Consider the following 22,212-nt stretch of genomic DNA (forward strand, 5'->3'; position numbering starts at 1 on the left):
GAGGATTTGAAAAGAAGAAATAAGTTTACGAAACAATGATTTCAAAAAGACTTCCGCTAAGCAAAAACTTTGATATCTAAATCGTTTTCTTTGATAAACGCCCTTTAAGGGAACAAATACACATATTTAGGGGGAACTCCTGCAAATTTTTTTTTTGTGTCCAAAGCTTTCTATAAAACAAAGTGCATTATTGTTGCTTTCAAAATCATTTATAAATACATATCCTCAAAATTGGTTTGTCATTATCAAAAAGGGGGAAATTGTAAATCATGTTGCTTGTATGTGAAGTTTGTATTCATAGGTTTTGATGAATGACAAACCAACAAACGACATGAAAGACAAACCAACAAACAACTTGAATGAACAAGCATGATTGAAAGATCAACCAACATTCAACGTTGAGGAATGAAGAGTTGAAAGCAACACAACAACAACAAGAAACTCAAGTCCACAACATTTGAAGACAAGTATAGTGTCTTAGGACTTAGGTAACTTCTTGTTAAGAACCAATTGCTAAATCTCTCAACACACACTCACAAAATGTTTTGATTATCATATCATATGCACATCTTGCAATTCGATGCTAGCCAAATGGTTTAAAACTTGTTTTCAAAGGTACAAAAGCATAGGAATTGACTCCAACAAGTTTGAGATCAATCCTAAGTATTTTGAAGTGATTTTAAGCCATTCTTTAAGGTTTGCATCGATGCACACTCATCTTGCATCGATGCAAAGCATGCAACGACTTGTTGCATCGATGCAAAGATGTTTGCATCGATGCAACCTAGCTGAAAATTCAAATTTCAGCGTCAAAGACACATTTGCATCGATGCAAAGTGTTATGCATCGATGCAAATAATTCAAAAACATAAAAAACGGCTAGTTTTGACATAAAGGCTCCATCCCATTAATTCCCCAACGTTTCTAAGGTTTGGGGAATCTATAAATAGATGGATTGAAGCCTTATTTCACTGACTTGAATTTTTGAAAACTATCTTGTTCATATTATTTCATTCTACACTTTTTTAAGGTGTTATAATACACAATTTGAGAGAGTAATATCAATTGGTTCAATAGTGCTAAACTTGTAATCATACACTCTTCTAGAGAGTACTCATTTCATCTCAACAATTCTCTGAGAATTGTTTTCTTGTACACCTTGTAAATTGGAGTGTGATCTCCAAGGTTGAGTCAAGAGTTATAAACACTATAGTCGGTGAGGATACCAAAGAGGTATACTAAGTACTCTAGGCAAATCTTAGAGAAGGTATCTCTAAGTGGAGTGGGTTAGTATACGAGTGGTGATCATATACCGTGAGGTGTTAGAAACTAAGGACTCGGATTGTAAAAGGTTTTGCGCGAGCACCTTGAAGCTTGGCAATAGTGGAACTTCTCAATTGCGATTGAGAAAGAAAGTGGACGTAGGACAAGGATTGTGCCGAACCACTCTAAATAGCGTTTGCATCTCTCCAAACTCATCTCTTCAATATTATTGTCTTTTACCTTTGAGCAAATAAATTGTGATCGAAAAGTAGCTTCGTAAGTACTTAAGGAGTAGCTTAAGTCCGATTGGTGAAAAGCTTGATCAATTTATTTGAGTTGGTGTCTATTGGAAAGTAAAAGCTCCTTATAAATGCTTAGCAATTGAGTTAAGCTCTTGGAAAAATACTAGTACAATAACACTTTTGTATATTGTCTTTAAATTTCGCAAAAAGATTCATTGTTGTTGCAATACTCAATTCACCCTCCCTCTTGAGTAATTGTGCATAGGTTCTACAATTTTACCAAACAATTAGTCCTTGTTTCAAGTCTAAGAATGACTGTCAAAGAATCTCTTTTGTTTGATTTATGAATACCTTCTTTGACACAGATGAATCTAAGACTTAGAATTTTTTATCTGCTTTTTTGTTAGAATATTATTTGTAGACACCAAATTCCATCCTCCTACCATAGTCAATCCAAAATTACCATGCCTTTTGTACAGTACTAAAAATTTTGTCCAATTTAGGTAGTTAATCAAATTCTACCTCTATATTTTGGACATTAAAAAAATAGTAAAATTATTGTGCATCCTAAAATAAAAACAAGAATAATAAAAAAAATTTAAAAAGATATTTTTTTTTTGTAAAATTATAACAAAAAACTAATTTAAAGATTCAATTATAAGATCATGATTATTGCAAAAAAAAAGTACTCATAAAACACAATTATTAATTTTCAATTAGAAAATTATAACTTGAAAAAAATTAAATACCAAATTGAACGGGTTATCAAATTATTGAGAAAGAAGACAAGAGTAAGGAAATTAGATAAAAGAAAATGAAAATAAAAGCACAAAATTTCAATGTCGAAGAAGAAAGAGTGTTATTCTCATAATCTTCTATTGGCATCACAAGACATCATTAAAAAAAAATCAACGGTTTGAAGAGAAAAATATAATAAAAATTTAATTTTTTAAAAAAGATGATGAAAAAGCAATAAGCATGAGAAGATAATAAAAGTAGAAAAAGTTAAAATTCGAAAAAATTCTCTTAGGGAGACAATGAAGAATATTGACAATGTGTACAATGGATTTTAAATTTGGCTCAATATAAGAAAAAAAAATTAAACCTAAACAAATCTTTTAAAAAATTAACCATACAAACCTTAATTTACCAATAGAATTTATCCAAACACCCTCTCCCTCAATGTCTGCTACCCCATCCTCATCAATAATCCCACCTCTCCAGCGTTAGAAGCTCCCTCACCGTCCATCAAACAACCATCCACGTAGTTATTAAAATAATCATCCGACTATCTAGTCATTTGTTAATTGTATATACTTAAATTGAGTTAAACAAAATAACCATCTACATACCTAGTAAATTGAGCATCTAAATTCGTCCGTTGATGTATATACCGTGAAGACGTAAGGGAAGTGAAATCCAAAAAAGCCAAGTTGGCCGCGCAAGACTACATTTGCATGTACAAAAACGGGCGCATCATGTACTAAACTAATTACTTGTACAATTATTATTGTGCTATCCTATGTTGATCTTGGACCTATACCTATGTAGGGGGAGGCGACATCGTTGAAGGCGGCGGCGGCCATGGCGATCTTGAGTTGCGCGACGGACGCAACGTGTGCGAAGGGAGTGTCTCCATTTACGATCTTGCGAGGCGTGATAGACGTATAAAAACAACACACTTGTGTGTCCCTAGACGTGGCCAATGACGACGTTGAGAGGGAGAAACCGCCAGTGCGGGAGAGGAGCTGCATGACTGGCGCGATGCGGGAACGACGCAAACTACGCGACGGTGCTACTGGGCGTTCGTGGTGCGCACGTCGGCATGAGCTATAGGCAACGACGGCTGGTCTGTGGCGGCACAACACTGATGAGGGAGGAAGATATTGGATGAGAAGACAATCACATCAAAAGAGAGAGAAGGAGGCTGTTTTTGAAGTCACGTAAATATTACAAATCCTTATTTATTTTGAATTTCAAATTAGTAATTATTAAAAATTAATTATTTATTTATCATTTGATGTTTGTATACTAAATTCATTGATTCCTATACTTTCTCAAATATCAGAAAAATAAAATAAAATCAGAATGATAATTATAAAACGGTTGATTTTATTAAGGGTTGTGATTAAACATTAAAGTTTAAACAGTGTCAATTTTTTTCCCCTTGGTGAGGATCCGTTCCCCTGTATCCATATCTCTCGTAGAGACGTGAACACGAACCAAACGGATTAAACACCGTGGTAAGTGGTAACTACTACTTGATTGCGTGTAAAACAGTATCTAAAGTAGAAACCGAGTGGTGCTTCTGCTGCTTGGTATTCTCCCCCGAAAACCCTAACTTAATCCCCTTTCTGTCATGGCCAAACTCAACGACCCGCAGGAACCCGCCACATTCCCCTCAAAGCGCAAGCCCGATGATCCAATTCCCCAAGAACCCCTCATCAAAACCCCAAAGCTCTCAACTTTCGACTGCAACAACAACTCAATCAATCACCTCACCGATTCCGAACCTCTCGCCGAGAAGGAGAAATCAGAAACCGATGTCGTTCTAGATAAGGAAGCTGGGAACGGCGACACTAAGCTTCGAAATGACGTTGTCGACAATGATAAGGAACACGTGGTAGAAGAAGAGGAGTATGATGACGACGACGACGAAGACGATGAGGATGATAATGTGGAGGCTGAGGTGGACCGGAAGGGAAAGGGGGTTTTGCGTGACGACAAGGGCAAAGGGAAATTGATAGTAGAAGAAGAAGATGATGACGACGACGACGATGATGACAGTGATGATGATTCGGACGTAGACGGCATTTCCGGTGATGACAGTGATTTTTCCGATGATCCGCTTGCGGAGGTTGATTTGAATAACATTCTTCCGTCAAGGACTCGGCGGCGGACGTTTCAACCTGGATTGCACATTCCCAGTAAACCCGTTGATTTTGCCGCTGCTGCTGATGATGACGATGATGACGACAGCGACGCATGAAGCTTGGCAGGTTAGTGAGATTTTCAGCTTCAAATTCTGTTTTTGTTTCTAAAATCCTTTTTAGTTGTTTGATTTGGGATATTACTAAAATTTTTAAGAAGAAAGCCCCAGTTTTCCCCCCTTTATGTTTTGATCTATTTGTGCTTGTTCACTAGGTGGTCTTTTGCCAATTGAAGTGTCAATTGAGAGAGGGAGTGTTAATGGAAACTATGGCCAGTGAGGCTTTTTTAAGGGTTATGTGTCTGTTTGACTACTCGCCAATTTCGTACGAACAACTGATTTTGCCTAATTCCTTGAGAGAGAGAGAGAAAGAAAAAACGAAAAAGAAAAGAATTTGAGATGAAGATGGCTCGGTGTCTCGGAATAGATGATCCTTGATGTTTGAGTTTTTGTTGTTATTGTTGTTGAAGAACCTGAGGTGCCATTTAGTTGTGGTGTGCTTGAATGAAATTTCATGCCATAAAGTTCTAATTTTGTTCATCAATCTTGCAAGAACTTACTTTTCACTGGGCTTTTTGCCGGTTTGTACTTGTATTGTTGAAAATGAGTCTAAATGTCTCTTAACAATTTTTGTGCTCATTGGTGTAAGATTTTACTTATTGAAGCACCAATTATATACTTTGAAAACAGTTCTTGTGGGTACTGATTAAGTGAAACTGCAAGGCTAGTTCTTCCGTGGTCAAATTTTTGTTAACATGGTTCTTGTCGATTCAAGTTCACTGTATGAAGCATTTTATATCCGAAATTGAACATATTGCTGATTACATCTTGTGCTTGGAAAAACTGATTAGTGGATGATATGCCATTGGAGGCTTAAATGAATAAATTCATGAGAAATACTGACTTAATCATTTATTTCTTTTCCATACTTTCAATTTTTACAATTACAAGCTTTTTGTTTTATAGTAATACTCATGAATGTACTGTTCATTTATGATTGAACTATTGAAGACAGATTTGTTTAAATTTTCATATAACTTGTTTAATGAGCAAAATGTTTTGGTATTGAATAGATATTTGAAGGATGAAGTACTTAGATCTTTATTGGCTGTGTTGTGAAATCAACTAAAGTTTCTTTTAGTGTATAAGGAAGAAGACCTATTTTGTCTTGAGTTTTTCTTAAATAAAATGTACAGAAAGTGCTTTTAAGTGATTTTGAAATCATAGTTAATAGAAGCATTAAATCATTGCTTTTCTGGTTTAGAAGTAAAATAGTGTATAGCCTGTTGCCTTTTATTGTGTGCTTTTATTTTTGAGGGTTTTGAGTTGGGATTATAAATATTAATACTCCCATAAACTAGAGTTTGTTCCCCCACCTTGAACGAATGATCACAAAGTCACAGTGGACTACCTGTTAATTCTTGAAAAAACATAATTTTCACAGCAAGGCTAATGTATCAATGCATATATTTCATGCCTCTGCCGACATGTGATTGGTTATATATATGTGATCTCTTATGTTTTTATCAGATCCATCATTTTGTGGCAGCTGAGGAGTGCAGACTAGACCTTTCGACAACGGGTTACATTTGCCTTGTTTCTCCTTAGGCTGAGAATGTAGCTATATACTGATTCCATGGAAAATACATGTTTTGTAGATTTAGGATTGTGAGGTTTGCATTGTTGCTTAAGCAACTGTCTGACTCTGTGCTTGTTTGATTGTTCTAATTACTATAATGACAAGAAACTTTCATGATTTGGTTAGTGAATAGCAAGCAATACTTTATTCATCATTCTCACATCGCATTTCATGTGGTTGTCCTGCTTGTTTGGTTGTTCTATTGCTACTAACTAAGTGACTATACACAACCTTGTTCACTAGGATTGTTTAATTGTGAATTTATGAATACTAGTTAGTGAATTCGTCTATCTCATATTGTTTTATATAATATCTATAGCCCTCGTGGCTCTGGCCTATGATGGATTTTGGTGAGAAGGTGAATGATGTTAATTCATTAGGGTTTGCCTGTGTTGGAACCTGAAAGGGATGCTACTTTAATATTTTAACTACAGCTACTACCCCACCATATTTGACTGTTCTGCTGCAAAATGATTTCTTTTTTTTTTTCCTTTTTTTATCCTTTTTTTTCACATTAGGTACTTATTTTTATTTTTATTTTTCTCTCTTTTGGTTTTGGACATCTCTATTCATGTAATCGCTAGAATCCTGTCCATTCGACAAAGGTATGCAAAGAAGAAGATTTGCCCAAGTTTGTGGAACTTTGTTGATTTTGACAATGCGTTGGCATGGCTTCTGCACCAGGGTATGTTTCATTTTTGAGATGGAGTGGGGCTAAACCCCTAAAAAATCATTGGTTTTATGTTCAGTATATAACAAAATGTTAGCATTTTGCAAGACCTGACACATTTTCAATGCCGTTTTACCTCTAATATATAAACATCAAAAGTTAGTAGCGTTAACGAATTTGTTCTAGCCATTAGTTAGTAGTTCAAGGGTTAGGGTTTAAACAATTTCACTGCTTTCTATTTCCAAAATGAAATTGTGTACATGATTAAGGTTGATTTTTTCATAACTGTAGGTTGATGTTTTTTGTTTGATTTTGTCTGTTATTTTTTTTTCCTCGAATTAGATATTTGATTCCCAATATTTGGATTTTTGTTCAGATCATCAATCTAGGTTCTAATGAAATTTAATAATGACCTCGGGTGGACAAAACTTACAGCATGATTTGGTGAATTTTCTAGCTTAGGAGCATTCAAATCAAACGATCATTTCCAGCTCGGAATTAGAATGCATGTATAGAGAAGTGTTGCAAACGCCCAAAGTGCCTTCAAATAGGAAGCTGGAATGAAATTGTTACAATTTCTACAGCAATAACCCCTTTTAACTTGTTATTTGAAAAAATAGAGCACTACTTTGGTATGAAACCAAAAGGTGTGTCAAAGTGACAAGTTGGATTCAGTTATCGATAACGAAAAATGGTTAGTTGTAATAATAGTAGATTAATAGTTAAATACCATATATATAGTAGTAAGCTTTAATAACAAGTTTTACCTTAGGGTTGGTGGGTTCGAAACCTAGGGAGTTTTCTGGGGTTTTAAGCTTCTCTGAATCCCAATTTATTCTGAGATAACCATAAAAAAATTGATGAAATTATAAATTTCTTCGCAAGTAAATCAAGATGAGATTCAAATAAATCCTCTTCGTAACTGTCCAGATAAAAAGCCAGTTGAGAGTTGATATTGCAAGTATTCGTCATGGATTAGTATCATAAGAGATAACTAAACTTGGTATATGAAAATTTTAGACGCTAACAAATAAAATCTCGAAAGATGTTATTGACAATTAAAAAAAATTATTAATTTTGACAAAAATGATAAACCGTCCATTGAGTAAATAGAAGTTGACATTAAATATTGATGTGACAATTAGTAATTATTATAATTACAAAAGTTATTCATACTTTTAATTTTTATAATATAAAAATATTCTATTTTTTTGAAAAAAATCTTAATCCCTTTCTCTAAAACTCTTTTCATCACCATTCACCAATGTTTTTTTCTTTTTCTTTTTCAATTTCTTCACACCTCCAATTTTCTGCACTAAGTGCCTTTTTCTCCTTCACTTACAACCTTCAAATTAAATATGTCCATCCTCTTCATTTCCCTTTGTCGCCGCTGTCAATGCCTTCCTCTTCTTCCTCCTTCTCTTCTGACCAACTCCTTAACCACCGCCTTCCATCTTCGACCCCGTCCACGCCATTATTTTCGACGCCAGTGCTAGCCGTTGTCGAATCCTCCATCCCTCAACCGGTTGAATTTGAATTTGTTGTTGTAAATGAATAAGGAGGAGGTAGATGGTTAAGAAGATTGGGGGTGTGAAGATATTGGAGATGAAGAAATTGGTAGATGATGATGAAGAGATGAGAATTTTAGAAAGAGGTAAATACGAAATCAGTATCGATTCTGGCACAAAATGGTACATGACTTTTATTATTGATAAAATAATCCCTAAGATTTTAAAATTTGACAAGCGTGTCTCCGAACTTGCCGGAGCAAATCTCCGACAAGCACAATGCTGATGTGACCACCGTGTTTGGTGACCTGGCAAACCACTCCCAAAGCCCCCTTCCCAATACACACTCCCCCTTCTCTCTCTCCCCATCGCAATCCCCCCTCCCCCCCCCCACACACACTCCCTCTCCCTCTCCCTCCCATTGCAAACCCCTTCCTATCGCAGCTCTCTCCCCAACGCACACCCGTCAACGCCACCACAACTTCCACAAGTACCTAAAACCTGGTGCCCTGGTTGGAATCTGCGATTTGCGCATCATCAGTGCCAGATCTCACTGGATCGGCTCCTTCTTCCACATTCCTCTCCATCATACTTCTCCTCCTTTCTCTCGTTGCATACGCTGTAGGACGCGGTCGCCGCTCAGTCTCAGGCCAACACTGTTGCTTCCACTAACAGTTTTTCGTTCTTCGTTGCCAGGATCTATGGACCTCACTATCCAATTAAAAACATTGCTTCATTTATGATTTTCGTTGCCAGACCTTCTTGTGGCTACGATGGTGGTGGCAGTGATCCTTGATTGTTGAAGTTGTTTTTGCTGCGAGTGTGGAGGGGGAGTGATGGAGGTTGCAGTTGATGTTGAGATTGTTGTTGCTGCGAGTGGTGGTGAAGGGAGGGAGAGGAGAGTGTGCGTTGAAGAAGGAGGAGTGGTGGAGATTACTATTGTTATTGATGTTGAGGTTGTTGCTGTTTGAGGGAGGGAGGAGTAGTGTGCGTTGGGAAAGGAGAGTGATGGAGATTGTTGTTGCTGTTGATGTTAAGATTATTGTTTCTGCGAGTGGTGATGTTGAAGGAGGAAAGGGGAGTGTGCGTTGGGGAGGGGTTGTGATGGGGCGGGGGCTGCGATGGAGAAAAGTGTGCGTTGGGGATGGGGGCTGCAACGGGGAGGGAGAGGGAAGGGGAGGGAGTGTGTGTTGAGGAGGGGGATTTGGGGGGGGGGGTGGTTTGCAGGGTCACTAAAACACGATGGCCACATCAATGTTGTGCTCGCTAGAGATTTGCTCTGGCAAACTTGGGAATACGCTTGCCAACTTTTAAATTCTTTTAAGGACTATTTTGTCAATAACAAAAATCAAGTACTATTTTGTCGACGCCAGAATCTTTTGGATACCGATATGATATCTACATCTTTTAGAAAAAAGAAATTATAATTTAAAAAAATATAAAATTGGAATGCTTTTAAAATTATAAAAATTAGAAACATTAGTAATTTTTGTAATTATAATAATTGTTAATTGTCACGTCAGTATTTAACGTTAATATTAATTTCTGTTAACTCAATTCACGACTAGTCATTTTTGTTAAAATTAATTATCTTCTAAGAATTTTTTGTTATAATAATGGATTTTCAATTTTTTTTAACCTATGATGATATATATATATATATATATATATATATATATATATATATATAGAACAAATTGCATGCTAGAAAAATATATATTATTCGTACATATCTACCTTATTTCCGTGTCATAATGATGTTCATAGTTTTTTTTTTCCTTTTTGTGGAACCTAAGAAAAGTGGTTTCTAAAAACTCTTGTTTTTTTGTTTGCACTGGGATATTCACCTGACTAATTCTTTGGATATTACAGAAGTATAAAATAGCCGACCTTTCTTAATGAACAAATTTCATTACCATCTCTGGGCTTTTAGGCGCTGTTTTAACTACCAAAAAAAATTCATTACCATCCTCTAAAATAAATTAAACTGAAGAGAGATAGTTAAGAGATACAAACTTTTATTTATCTGTGTTAATTTCTAATGTGATTCCTTTATTTTTAGTGATACAATTTTGCGTGTGTGTATTTTTTTGTATTTTTTTTTTTTTGGAGTGGAGGAAACAAGTACAACATAAGAGCAAGTCTACTATTTTTATTGAGTAATGATTGGAAGTTTCAATTCCTTTTTGGAATTATCTCTGATATTTAAATGAATAAAATTTAGATATCTATGTTATTTTTAAAAAAATATTAAAATAAATAAAATTTATTTATTTAAAACTTAAAAGAATAATTAGAATAAATTAAGTCTTTCAGTCATTTTTAATTAACTTTTAAGAAGATAAAACAAACATGTCACTCGGCACAATTTAGAAAGGTTTCTCGACTAGCTGATGATGGGCTATGTAGCAAGTTGCAACCTCATTTTGTTGGTTTTCGGTTTTCTTATTAAACGTCACACCATGCTTTATAAGGGTGAGCACGGGTCGGTTTGGTTCGGGTTCAAGGTAAAATTAGAACCGAACCGATCAAAAAGTAATTGGTTTGGTTTGGTTTGGATTTGCGTTTTTTTGTGCTTGTACCCGAACCAAACCAAACCGATTAAGAGCGGATTGGTTCGGTTCGGGTAGCGGGTACCCGATGACTTTGAAATTCATAAAAAAAAAAAACTAAATTGGCAAATTTTTATCTTAAAAATTTAAGAAATACAATAAACATGTAACATCAACAGAAATAATGCAAACATATTAAATACGAAATACATTAAAAACTAAACTCATCAAAATCCAAACATATTAATAGTAAATAATCTTGTCTAATGAAAATATAAAAGTGCAATAGAAATATTAGAAGTTAAATACAAAAGTCTAGTGAATAATCTTTGAAAGAAGCTAAAACCAAAACACATTAAAATCTAAACACTAGTGAGATAGGATTAGCGTTATGAGTTAGAAAACACATAAAAAGTCATATATATATATATGATCGGGTATACGGGTTGGTTCGGGTTCCGCACCCCCAAAACCGATACCCGAACCAATCATCAGCAAATGTCATTGGTTTGGTTCGGGTTGGACTTGATTACCCGTCGGTTCTAGAACCAATTTGATTGGTTTGGTTCGGGTTCGGGTGGGTAATCGGTTACCCGCTACCCGTGCTCACCCCTAATGCTTTAATAATTCTAGATCGAGACATTTTGGAAGGATAACAATACGTTAAGAGCCCCAACAAATTTTGCAACATTGATTCGTACATATTAATATCAAAATACAATATATTGGAACAATAATTGAAACCCCCGCACCCCCCAAAATGAACAACAATAATTGACTTGGTTTAGAAAGATTTAAAAGTAATTTTTTTGAGTTTTTAATTTATAAAAAATAGTAATATTAATGTCCGGTGTAATTTTCAAAATTAAATTACAGTTTTTTAAAAAACTATTTAAAAATTTATAAAAAAATAAAAAAATAACTGTTCTCATAATACTACTATTTTTTTTATCATATTTCTATCAAATAAGTACTTTCAAAACTAAAAATTTAAATATAAAATAATTTATTTATAAACTATTTTTAATATAGTTATTTATTATTTAAACTATTTTTTAAAAAATAACTTAATTAAACTATTTGTCCAAACTCTAAGACCACAAGAACAATTTCACGCTTAGTTCATTTAAACTGCCTATCAGACTAACACTTATCTGATTGCAGTATAGGTTCTTAACAATAATTTTGTTCTTATAATTTTTATAATTATAAGGTACCCTTTTCCATAAAGGGTTAAAGTTGCTTGCCACTAAACACTTATATTCTACACTTTGTCTTGTGCCTACACAAATTTGGTTTAATATGTGACCCATTTCCTCTCGAAATTGGATTTTCATGGTCTGTTTTTTATTTTTGTTAGCACTTGCAGGCACCAGATTTACTCTTCTCATTTTGGTCGCGTAATTTTGTTTTGTAAACAGTGTTTGGTGCAGTTGAATGGCTCTTTGAGGTAGGCCTACCCTACCCTTGTTACTTAAAGGGGGTTAATGGTTAAAGCAAAGTTTAATTGAAACAAGTCTCATTGTAAAGCAAAGTTTTTAACCCTCAAAAGCCCATTTGATATAGGCCTTTGTGTGGACCCAAAGTATCTTTCTATCTGTTTGATATTCGATGTTTGACCATGAGATTGTGAAACATCGTACAGTCAAAAATTCAAATGGGAAATTCTTAAGCTCCGCTAGGTTACAAAGCACTGAAAAACAAATGGGAGACATGTCCTTAGGCTTTTCCAAAAAGAATTGTTCTACTGTTCCTCAGTTCCTGTACTCGTCTTCTTTCTTTTTCTCAACCGTCAAAAACTCGAAATGGTACAAAAAAAACTTTTCCTTATTTACAAAAATAACGCCAAAAATTATGACAAATAATTTTTTAAAAAATTTTAAAATATTACAAAAAAGATAAATTCGATAAATTACAAATAATTTTGTTTTGACAAAACGTTTAAACATATTATCCAAATTTTTGTAAAAATATTTGAATAATTATTTAGAAGATGCATGCTAAAAATCAAAACAAAATTATATCTCTAAATCTCTCTTTTATTCTTTTTAAAAAATTTTGATAATTCACATAAAAATCACAAAAACTTCACTTGAGATGAAATTATTAAAATTTAAAGATACAAAAATTTTATTTTTTTACTTATATTTATAAAAAATCGTATCAAAATTTAATTTTAAATTTAAAAAATATTTAATATCTAATTTAGATCTCCAAAGCTTATTTACTCTTCGTATGTTTTAGAAATACTTTGGTGAGCAGTACAAAATTTTGGTTCTATTTTAATAATTTATCCTTTTTTTTCCTAATACATTGAGTTAATACATGTCTCTTAATTATTGAATAGGATGCGACATCTACACTAATTCAATTTAACATTTTAAAAAGGTATAGTATACCAAAAAATAGGTACATATAATATTACCCTCTTAAAATTGAAGGGCTATTTAGAGATGAATTTATTCAGTTCATATATTAAACTAGATATCTCCATTCATCTCATCAAGAAAGAAATTAAGAGATAGTAATATATTCTACGAGAGAAAACTATTATTAAAATTGGCATTCTCATCATTAAAATGAATAAGAGACTGAATTTTAAGTTATTTTATTTTATTTTATTTTTTTCAAGCATGTTGAAATTCCTCAATGCTGAAATGAAAAGCGAAGCCAATGATATCTCCAATGAAAAGCTTTTGCGACAACTTTTCTTTCTCTGTTTTTTATTTATTTTATTTTTTATTTTTTTTCCTACAAAAATGGTTAAGTGGGTGACATCACTAGACCATTTGTGTGGTCCTCTGTACTCCCTCGTCCTATCCATTCATTTTCCATCATAACCTTGCTTTACTTTTTAATAGTGTATAAAGAGTTTGAATTTCTAAATTTTAAATTTTATTTTAGAAAATAAATTATAATTTTTTATTATTTATTTTATAAATAAAATTAAAAAAATATAAAAAAATTATTTAAAAATAAAAAATTACATTTTATTTTTTAAAATAAAATTTAAAATTTAAAAAATTTAAATTCGTGTGTAAAAAAGTACAGTGAAATAGTGAATAGAAATTAAAGGAGTGGAATGGAGTTTAAAGGAATAGAGTTTAGAATTTCACTCTATTGTTTGGAGAAGGCATCATTTCATCCTAAATGCTCCAAATTGAGAGCAACAAAAAATATGAATCTTTTTAAATAAAATATAGGGTTAAGTATTGAAATCGTCCTTAAGGTCTGAAATAAAAATTAAAATCGTTTCTGACATTTTTTTGTTATTAAAATCATCCTCAACATTAAAAAACGTTATAAAATTATCTTTTTTCACTTTAATTTTATTTTTTTACTATATTATCCTTTATTATTAATAAAAATAATATTAAAAAATTAAAACAAACTCTTGTCTCTCCCCTCTCCCCTCCCATAACATTTTTGTTGAAAATAATATTATAACGTTTTGTTGACTTATATCATTAACCCTTTCATTTTATTATTATATTATTAATCCAAACAATGAAAGTTTATTCTAATCTTCTGGGCTCCATTTCATTTTGTTTACAAGATTAAAAAATTAGATTTGATTGAATATAATAAAATAATATATTTATATATAAAATATTTTTTTATATTTTTTGTTTTTTTATCAATTGTTTTTTATAGAAAGTAGAGTGCTTTTTTGTATTTAATTTTAATTTATTTTTTTATTTTATTTCAATTTTAATATATCTTTTTATTCATTTTAAATTCTTATCTTCTTGTTATTTTTTATTTTTTATTATTTGGTATCAGAATTCAAGTATTAAATTAGTCTTTATTAATCTATGTTTATTATTCTTATATATATAAAAAAAGAGTCCAATGTCTCACATCCTTCTTTATGTTCTTGTCTTTTTTATTTGTATCTCATTAATATATTGTCGTTCTTATTGATTTTATGAATACCTACCTTGGATCTGGTTACCATTTTATGAGTATTCTTTGACGGAGGATCTGTGAATACAAGGGTATGAAAAGTGGTAGTGTTGGTAGCAGGTACAACAGAATGGAGTACTTGAAAATTCTGAAATAGCATTTTTATTTTGTAAATTATTATTTAAAGCATGTGAAAAATTAATACTAACAAGTTTTAGAGACAAAGATCTAGAAACAAATTCGTTACTCACTGAAGAATTAGTAGTTGTTAAAGGCAATGAAGTATGAACAAATAAAGAAGAATATGGAAAGGTATTTTCATCAAACAAAATATTCCTAGAAATATATACTTTTTAGGTAAGAGATAAACATTTATATCCTTTATAATTTTGAGTATAACCTAAAAACACACATTGATGAAGTTCTATAACTAAATTTATTGTTGTTATAAGGTCTTAGATTGGAATAGCATTAGCTACCAACAATTTTTAAGTGATTATAATCAAGTTTACGATAAAAGAGAATTTCATATGGTGATTTATTGTCTAAAATGAAAGTAGGCAATCTATTTATAAGATAGGTAACGGTTAAAACTACTTCATCCCAATATGTCAAAGGCATATGAGCAGTAAGATGGTGACGCTTTCTTTCTGCCCTTTCATTCTGTTCATGGACGTAAGGGCATGAAAATTAATGTTGAATGCCTTCTTGATACAGCAGAGAAGAAAAAGCATTATTTACATACTCTTTACCATTATTAGATTGTAAACACTTAATAGAGCAGGTTGTTAAATTTTTTTATGTATGCTTTATATTGAACAAAAGCTTGATATACTTGAGACTTATTAACTAACAAATAGAGGCAGATATATCGTGAGAATGCATCAATGAAAATAATGTAATATCTATAACCTAAATGTGAAATTATAGAACTAGATCCCCAAACATCTGAATAAATGAGTTGCAAAGGAGAAGTATATTGTGTAAAAGAATCTGAAAAAGATAACTTATGCATCTTAGCACAGGCACAACTTTCACACAATAAGAGAATAGAATCAGCATCTTTTTTAGAAGAATATTAAAAATTACACTATTCAAGAGCAGATTTAACAGTCTTAGATGTAGCATGGCCAAGTCTTTTATGCCATAATTAAAAATTAGAACAAGAAACAGAAAATAAGACAGGTTGTGATGCTAGTTCAGATCTTGAAACTACAACATTGTAAAATTGATAGAGTCCTCCATTGTTAAAATCTTGAAGAAGAATCTTCTTGATATGCTTGCACTTCACAAAACAAAAATCATCATGAAATTCAAAGAAAATAGCATTATCTTTGGCAAATTTCGAAACACTCACTATTTTTTTTGTTATTTCAAGGGCATGAATTAAAGATTGCAATTCAAAACATCTATTCAAATCAAGAGCATGTAAATAAGAAGTGCCAATGTGTTTAATATGCATATCTGTCCTATTACCTACATAAATCTGTTTAGGGCCTATGTATTCAGAACAGGAAAGCAAATTAGATTGATGAGGAGTAATGTGATGGATGCTCCTGTATTTGGAAACCAAGTTGGATTAGAAACTGAAGATGGCACTGCCATATAGGCTAAAGGATTATGAAAAGAGGATGGTGCTGGTGGTGGAGTTGCTAGAGTGGTAGAGGAGGGAGAAGATGAAAAAGATGTATTGGTTTGTGCATATCTTGAATTTTGAGATGGTGGAGGTTGTTCTTGATTGAATCTTTGAAAACAATTCAAAGCTGTGTGGCTAAAATGTCCATAAACTTGACATTGTGGCCTGTTATTGGACAAAAAAAATGACCACCACGTGTAAATCTTCCACCACGGGCTCTTCGACCACTGATGAGCGGATATTTTATATGCTTTTTGACATCATTTTCATATAGTTTTCATTATGTTTTGTTTAAGTTTTATTCTATTTTCATAGGATTTAGTGAAAAATTCATATTTTTGGATTCTACTTTGAGTTTTTGTGTTTATGATGATTTCAGGTATTTTCTGGCAGAAATTGAGGAGTTTTGAAAAAAGTTTGATTCAGAGACAGAGAAAGGACTGCAGATGATGTCAGGATCTGATCTCCATGCACTCGAAGGAGAATTTCTGGAGCTACAGAGGTCCAAATGGCGCACTCTCAATGACTATGGAAAGCTAACATCCAAGGCTTTCCAGAAATATATAATAGTTCATACTTTGCTCTGGAAATAAAGGTCCAAAACTGACATTCAACGCCAGTTCTTCACCCCCTTCCTGATGTTGGACGCCCAAAAGGGAGCAGCTGGCGTCCAACGCCCAAACAGGAGTCCCAAGCTGGCGTTCAACACCCTAGAGGGAGTTCCAACTCGTGGCTTCACCTTAGCTCAGCCTAAACACTCACCAAGTGGGCCCGAAAAGTGGATTTTTGCACTACAAGACTAGTTTATCTTATTTCTATAATTCTTAGTTATTATATTAGTATTTATAGACAAGAGTTCACTCTTGCTAGGAGCTCTTGGCCACTCCACACGTTTTACATTACTTTTCTGTAAGTTATGAGCAACTAAACCTCCTAGGTTAAGGTTAGGAGCTCTGCTGATTCTTATGGATTAATAATATCATTATTCTATTTCAATCTATGCTTGATTCGATTCTAAGATGTGTCTTCGTTCTTCATCCTAATGAATTGAGAGTGTAACTTAACCTTCATCCCTATTCTACATGGGTTCTTGCGAGTCCTTGACGGGATAGTACTGAACCATAAGCTTGATTGTACATCTCTTAGACGGCTAATCCACGACTTCGTTGGGTACTTGGAGACATCAGTACAGCCGAGGTACGGGGCGATTAGGGCCTTTGTGGTATAGGCTAGAATTATTGGAGCAGCGTTCTCTGATTCGGAAGATCCGACCTTATCTGTGGTGCTCTGAGTAGGATCACCAGGGGAATGGACTACTAGAGCTTCACCCTCGTTCAGATTGGATGACCGCTGACCCAGCATTTAATCTGAAACAGAGGAGATTATGACCGCTAACCCGGTGTTAATCATTTACAGCCTGCCATGGAATGAATCAATCAGAAGTTAGAGTAGATGGTGAGAAAAGTTGATCCAGAAGGAAGAAGCATCTCCAAAGCCTCAACCGTTCTCTCATCACTGATTTCACACCAATTAAGTAATTTTGTTTTATGCGTTTTTCGTGACAACTATATTTTCTATCCGCCTAACTAAGATATGCAAGATAGCCATTTCTTGCTCAAACCAACAATCTCCATGGGATCGACCCTCACTCACCTGAGGTATTACTTGGACGACCCGGTGCACTTACTGGTCTATCTGTGCAAATATTGCGGAGTCAATTTCGTGTACCAACCATCAAAACCTCTTCTAGAAAATGATGAAAATGAAAAATAGATTAAGTGAGGTGTGCTTGAGAATGAAGAGAATCAGGTTTACGAAATTTCTCAGTCATGTCATCATGTGACAGAATTAATGTCTCAACTTCTTGTAGGGAATGCAATTCTAGCTTAATCAAGAGAGTAGTGATAAGATTTTGAAAATCTTCATTAAGACCCTTTAAAAGAGCATCAATATGCTCGTCAGTAATTAAAGAAAAACCTAGAAATACTAAATAATTAACAATTTTCTTGATCTTCGAAACATACTTAGTAGCTGTAAGACCTTGCTTCTTTATATTCTTCAATTGATCTTTTAATTGCTTGACTTTTTATCTAACATAGTTTGAAAAATAATCTTCAATTTTATTCCAGATATCATAAACAAAAACACAACCAACCATTTTGGTCTTGAAGGTTTCATCCATGGAATCAAGAAGCCAGGATATAATATTGTAATCTTCTTGTCTGCATCTCTTGTATACAGTGGAAAGAACACCAGCAGCACGATCGTCTTCAGTAGCATGTTGAACAGGAATTCTTTTAGGATGTAGATGATCTTCCAGATCTTAACCAAAGATGGCAGCCAAAGCCTGCCAGGTCCTATGGTTGTTCTCGTTAAGCTTGTCACTTATGGGATGATCAAAAGATTGAAGATTAAAGCCAGAATTAGAAGAGAAAAATGAGAAAAAAGGTACAGAAGGATTTGAATTTGCAGCACTGGAAGTCATGGCTTATATTCAAGAACTATGCTCTTGATACCATAAAGGAACTAGAGTACACAAGATTTTCTTGACAGTAAAAGAAAACTAAAGATAATGTATTTGAGAGAGCTAGTGTGTAAAAAAACAAAATGTATAATATGCAAAATTGAATGAATATTAGGGCCACATACTCTACTTACTAAAGCCACATACATATACACATATAGTAGTGCTGGCTATAAGAATAAAATTCGTAAGAACAAAAAATAGATTTTACCCCCAAAAACGGAAAGCTCAACAACAACTCTACGTAACCAACTAACTATTTTTGCAAATCAACTCTTCATTTTCACTAACAATACTTTTGGATGTTTCTTACAAATATTTTAATTTTCACAAATATGAATACATATATTTCTATTTTATTTTGGATGTTTCTTTTTTCTATATTTTTGGATATTTTTTAGTGTTTATTAATGTATACCAATGGCGGGTGGCTGGCGGCAATTACTAAAAAAGTCGCTAACGGCAACGGTGGCTGGTGATGGAGGTAGCTGGTTTGGGATGGTTGGTAAGGTGTTAGGAGGAACGGAAAAAAAAGATTAAATAATAATTATAAAAAAAATTGTGAATGGGTATTAGGTTGGTTATTTAGTTTTTTTTTTTAAATGAGTTATTTTAAATTTTTCGTTTATGAACTTGTCTGCGACTCAATAAATTATTAATTGATGCTGATTGACAAAAAATTATTTTATATATTGCTTCCAATTTGCTGATGTACAGCTGTGTAGGCCAAACAGGAGTTGGACCCATTGGTGGTGGCGAGGGTTTCTCAAACATGGCGAGATGCTGGCAGTTCTTTTTCGGCGATGGCAAGATGCTGGGGTGGCGACATGCATCTAAGGCCCGACTTTAACGCTGCTCTCTTACAGCTTTGTATCTGATAGACAACGAGAAAGAGATAGGATGCCATGCGTCTTGCATACATGAAATGTAATTGTCCACTACCTGGTCACCCTCTATAAAACTCCTTCCTTTTTCTTTTCGTGGTCTTCGAAAAAATCGAAGATAGAGTAGTGATAAAATATTAAAGATAGATTAATGGTAGTGGTTTATAATAGTAGAAGTAGTAGTGGTGGAGTGAAATCAAAATTAGGGTCACTATAAATGAAAACCGAGGAAAAGAGTGAATGTCCGTAAATTATTTAAAAAAAATAGTATGAAATTTAACTCTTTTAAAAGAACATACTGTGGTACATCTAAATTATTCTCAATATGTAAATTATTATTTTATCAATTTATTTATATGAATATATTTATTTTATTGTTAGTATTGTGTTTTTCTAATTATTAATATTGTTATCATTTTAAGTGATAATGTTAAACAATTTAATTAGTAATATTAATATTAAGATAGTGTCTGAATATTAATATTAGAATGTAAAACACAGAAAAATATATATTAATCATGTATAATTTTTTTAGTATATGTAAATAATTTTTATATTTTTTTTTGTTGTTGATTGTTATTTTTAGTAATATAAATATGTGTAATAATTTGAGAATTGTATATTATTATTAAATTTAAAAATATGACATATCTTGTGTAATAATCTAGAAATTATAGATTATTTTTAGTTTAAAAACTGATATTAATATTAAGATCACGAATGTTGAATGTTAGTATATATTTTAAATCAATATTATATATTGATATTTATATTCATATTCATATTTTTTTAATAATAGATAATCATTATCGAATATAAAAATTATTGTATGTAGGATATTATTGTATTGATACTAAATATTATATATTAATAATCATATGTTAAATCAATATTATATTAGTATTCATATATGCGAATATTATTGTGTTAATGCTAAGCATTAGCATATGTTGTTAAAGAAAATATGTAGGGTACGTAAATAAATATATTATTAATAAATATAGTATTATAATACCATAAACATTAAGGGGGTAAGTATTGTTTTGGTTTCTAAAGTTTAGGGTCAAAATAAAAATTGCTTTTGATCATATTTTGGATTTAAAATCGTTCCTAACATTTTATTTGGTATTAAAATTGTCTTTTTTGGCCATTTTATCTTTATACTCTCTCACCTCTCTAATTCCAAATCCTATCTTCTCCACTCCATCGTCACAGCACAGAACACACACAGCTCTTCTTCTTCTTCTTCTTCACACACAATTATCATACACCTCCTTTTCTTCTTCTTCTTCTTCTTCTCCAACACACACAACCACCACACCTTCTTCTTCACACACAACCATCACACACCTCTTTCTTCTTCTCTTCTTCTTCTTCTCCATCACACACAATCGCCACACACACTTCACCTCGACGGCGCGGTGACCTCCAGGCGCAGCAGCGGCCAACGACGATCTTCACCTCGACAGCGCAGTGACCTCCAAGAGCAGCAGCGTCCAACGACAACCTCCACCCCAATGGCGACCTCCAAGAGCAATAGGAGTGACTTTCATACTTTTTTATAAGATATAGTTTCATTCTTTTTGTTTTAAAAAAATTAAAATATGTTGTTGTTGTTAGATTTGAAGAATTTAATGTTGTTCATCACAATTCCTAATTCTCTAATTTTTATTGTTGATTTTGTTTTTGTTCTTATTTTTGGATTTCTGGATTGCTATTGCTTTTTTTTGTTTTTGAATTTCTTGTTTCTCCTTAATTTTTTTTATTGTTCTTGTATTTGATTGTTCTTGGTAATTAAATTTATAGATTTTTTATTTTTTGTAATTGGAGATGAATCTAAGTATTTTTAATTCTTATAATTGAATTTTGTTAACTGTATTTAAAGATTTGAAGTTTTGAGTTTTGTTAATAGAAGAAGAATTTGTTCTTTTGGAAGAAGAAGAAGAAGAAGAATGAAATGGTGGAAAAATGGATATTTTTGTCATTTAGAAAAAAAATTTATTTAAAAGGACAATTTTAATAGCAAATAAAACAATAAAGATGATTTTAAATCGAAAACTACGTTAGGCATGGTTTTGATTTTGACCTTAAATATTAGGGGGCAAAATAATATTTATCTCTAATAATAATAATATATAATTAATATTAAGGTTAATGGATTAAGGTTAATATTTACCCTATATATATTGTTTTTAATTATGAATATAAATTCTGTAAATTTCGAGCATGTTAATCAATTTTTTTTATCTTTATTTGTATTCATGCTACGAGAGTTTTAAGACTGAGAAAATTTGTTCTACCAGAATGATATAGCTACTTGGTGACCGATGCATTACGAAAAACTAGATTTTATCATGTATTTCAATTAGGAGGAGTGAAATGTAATTCAGATTTAATGACGTCATTAATAGACACGCGACAGTCGGAAATACATACATTTCATCTTTCAATCGGTGAAT

At 32.6% G+C, this 22,212-nt stretch overlaps 1 protein-coding gene across 3 annotated transcripts; it reads left to right on the forward strand.

Moving 5' to 3' along the window:
- The first annotated feature begins 3,649 nt into the window (after positions 1–3,649).
- Positions 3,650–7,053, forward strand: LOC112697130 (uncharacterized). Of its 3 annotated transcripts, none has more exons than XM_025750165.2 (2): positions 3,650–4,504; positions 6,658–7,053. In XM_025750165.2, the coding sequence occupies exon 1, from the start codon at positions 3,865–3,867 to the stop codon at positions 4,492–4,494; it is 630 nt and encodes a 209-aa protein (XP_025605950.1). In that variant the 5' UTR covers positions 3,650–3,864; the 3' UTR covers positions 4,495–4,504; positions 6,658–7,053. The 3 variants fall into 3 exon arrangements, with proteins under 3 accessions (XP_025605950.1, XP_025605952.1, XP_025605951.1); XM_025750167.3 differs by lacking the exon at positions 6,658–7,053 and adding an exon at positions 4,650–6,227 and having other exon boundaries at positions 3,661–4,504; XM_025750166.3 differs by lacking the exon at positions 6,658–7,053 and adding an exon at positions 5,965–6,227 and having other exon boundaries at positions 3,661–4,504.
- Positions 7,054–22,212: the final 15,159 nt, after the last annotated feature.

This window comes from Arachis hypogaea, chromosome 6, assembly GCF_003086295.3.
Source record: "Arachis hypogaea cultivar Tifrunner chromosome 6, arahy.Tifrunner.gnm2.J5K5, whole genome shotgun sequence".
Taxonomy (NCBI): Eukaryota; Viridiplantae; Streptophyta; class Magnoliopsida; order Fabales; family Fabaceae; genus Arachis; species Arachis hypogaea.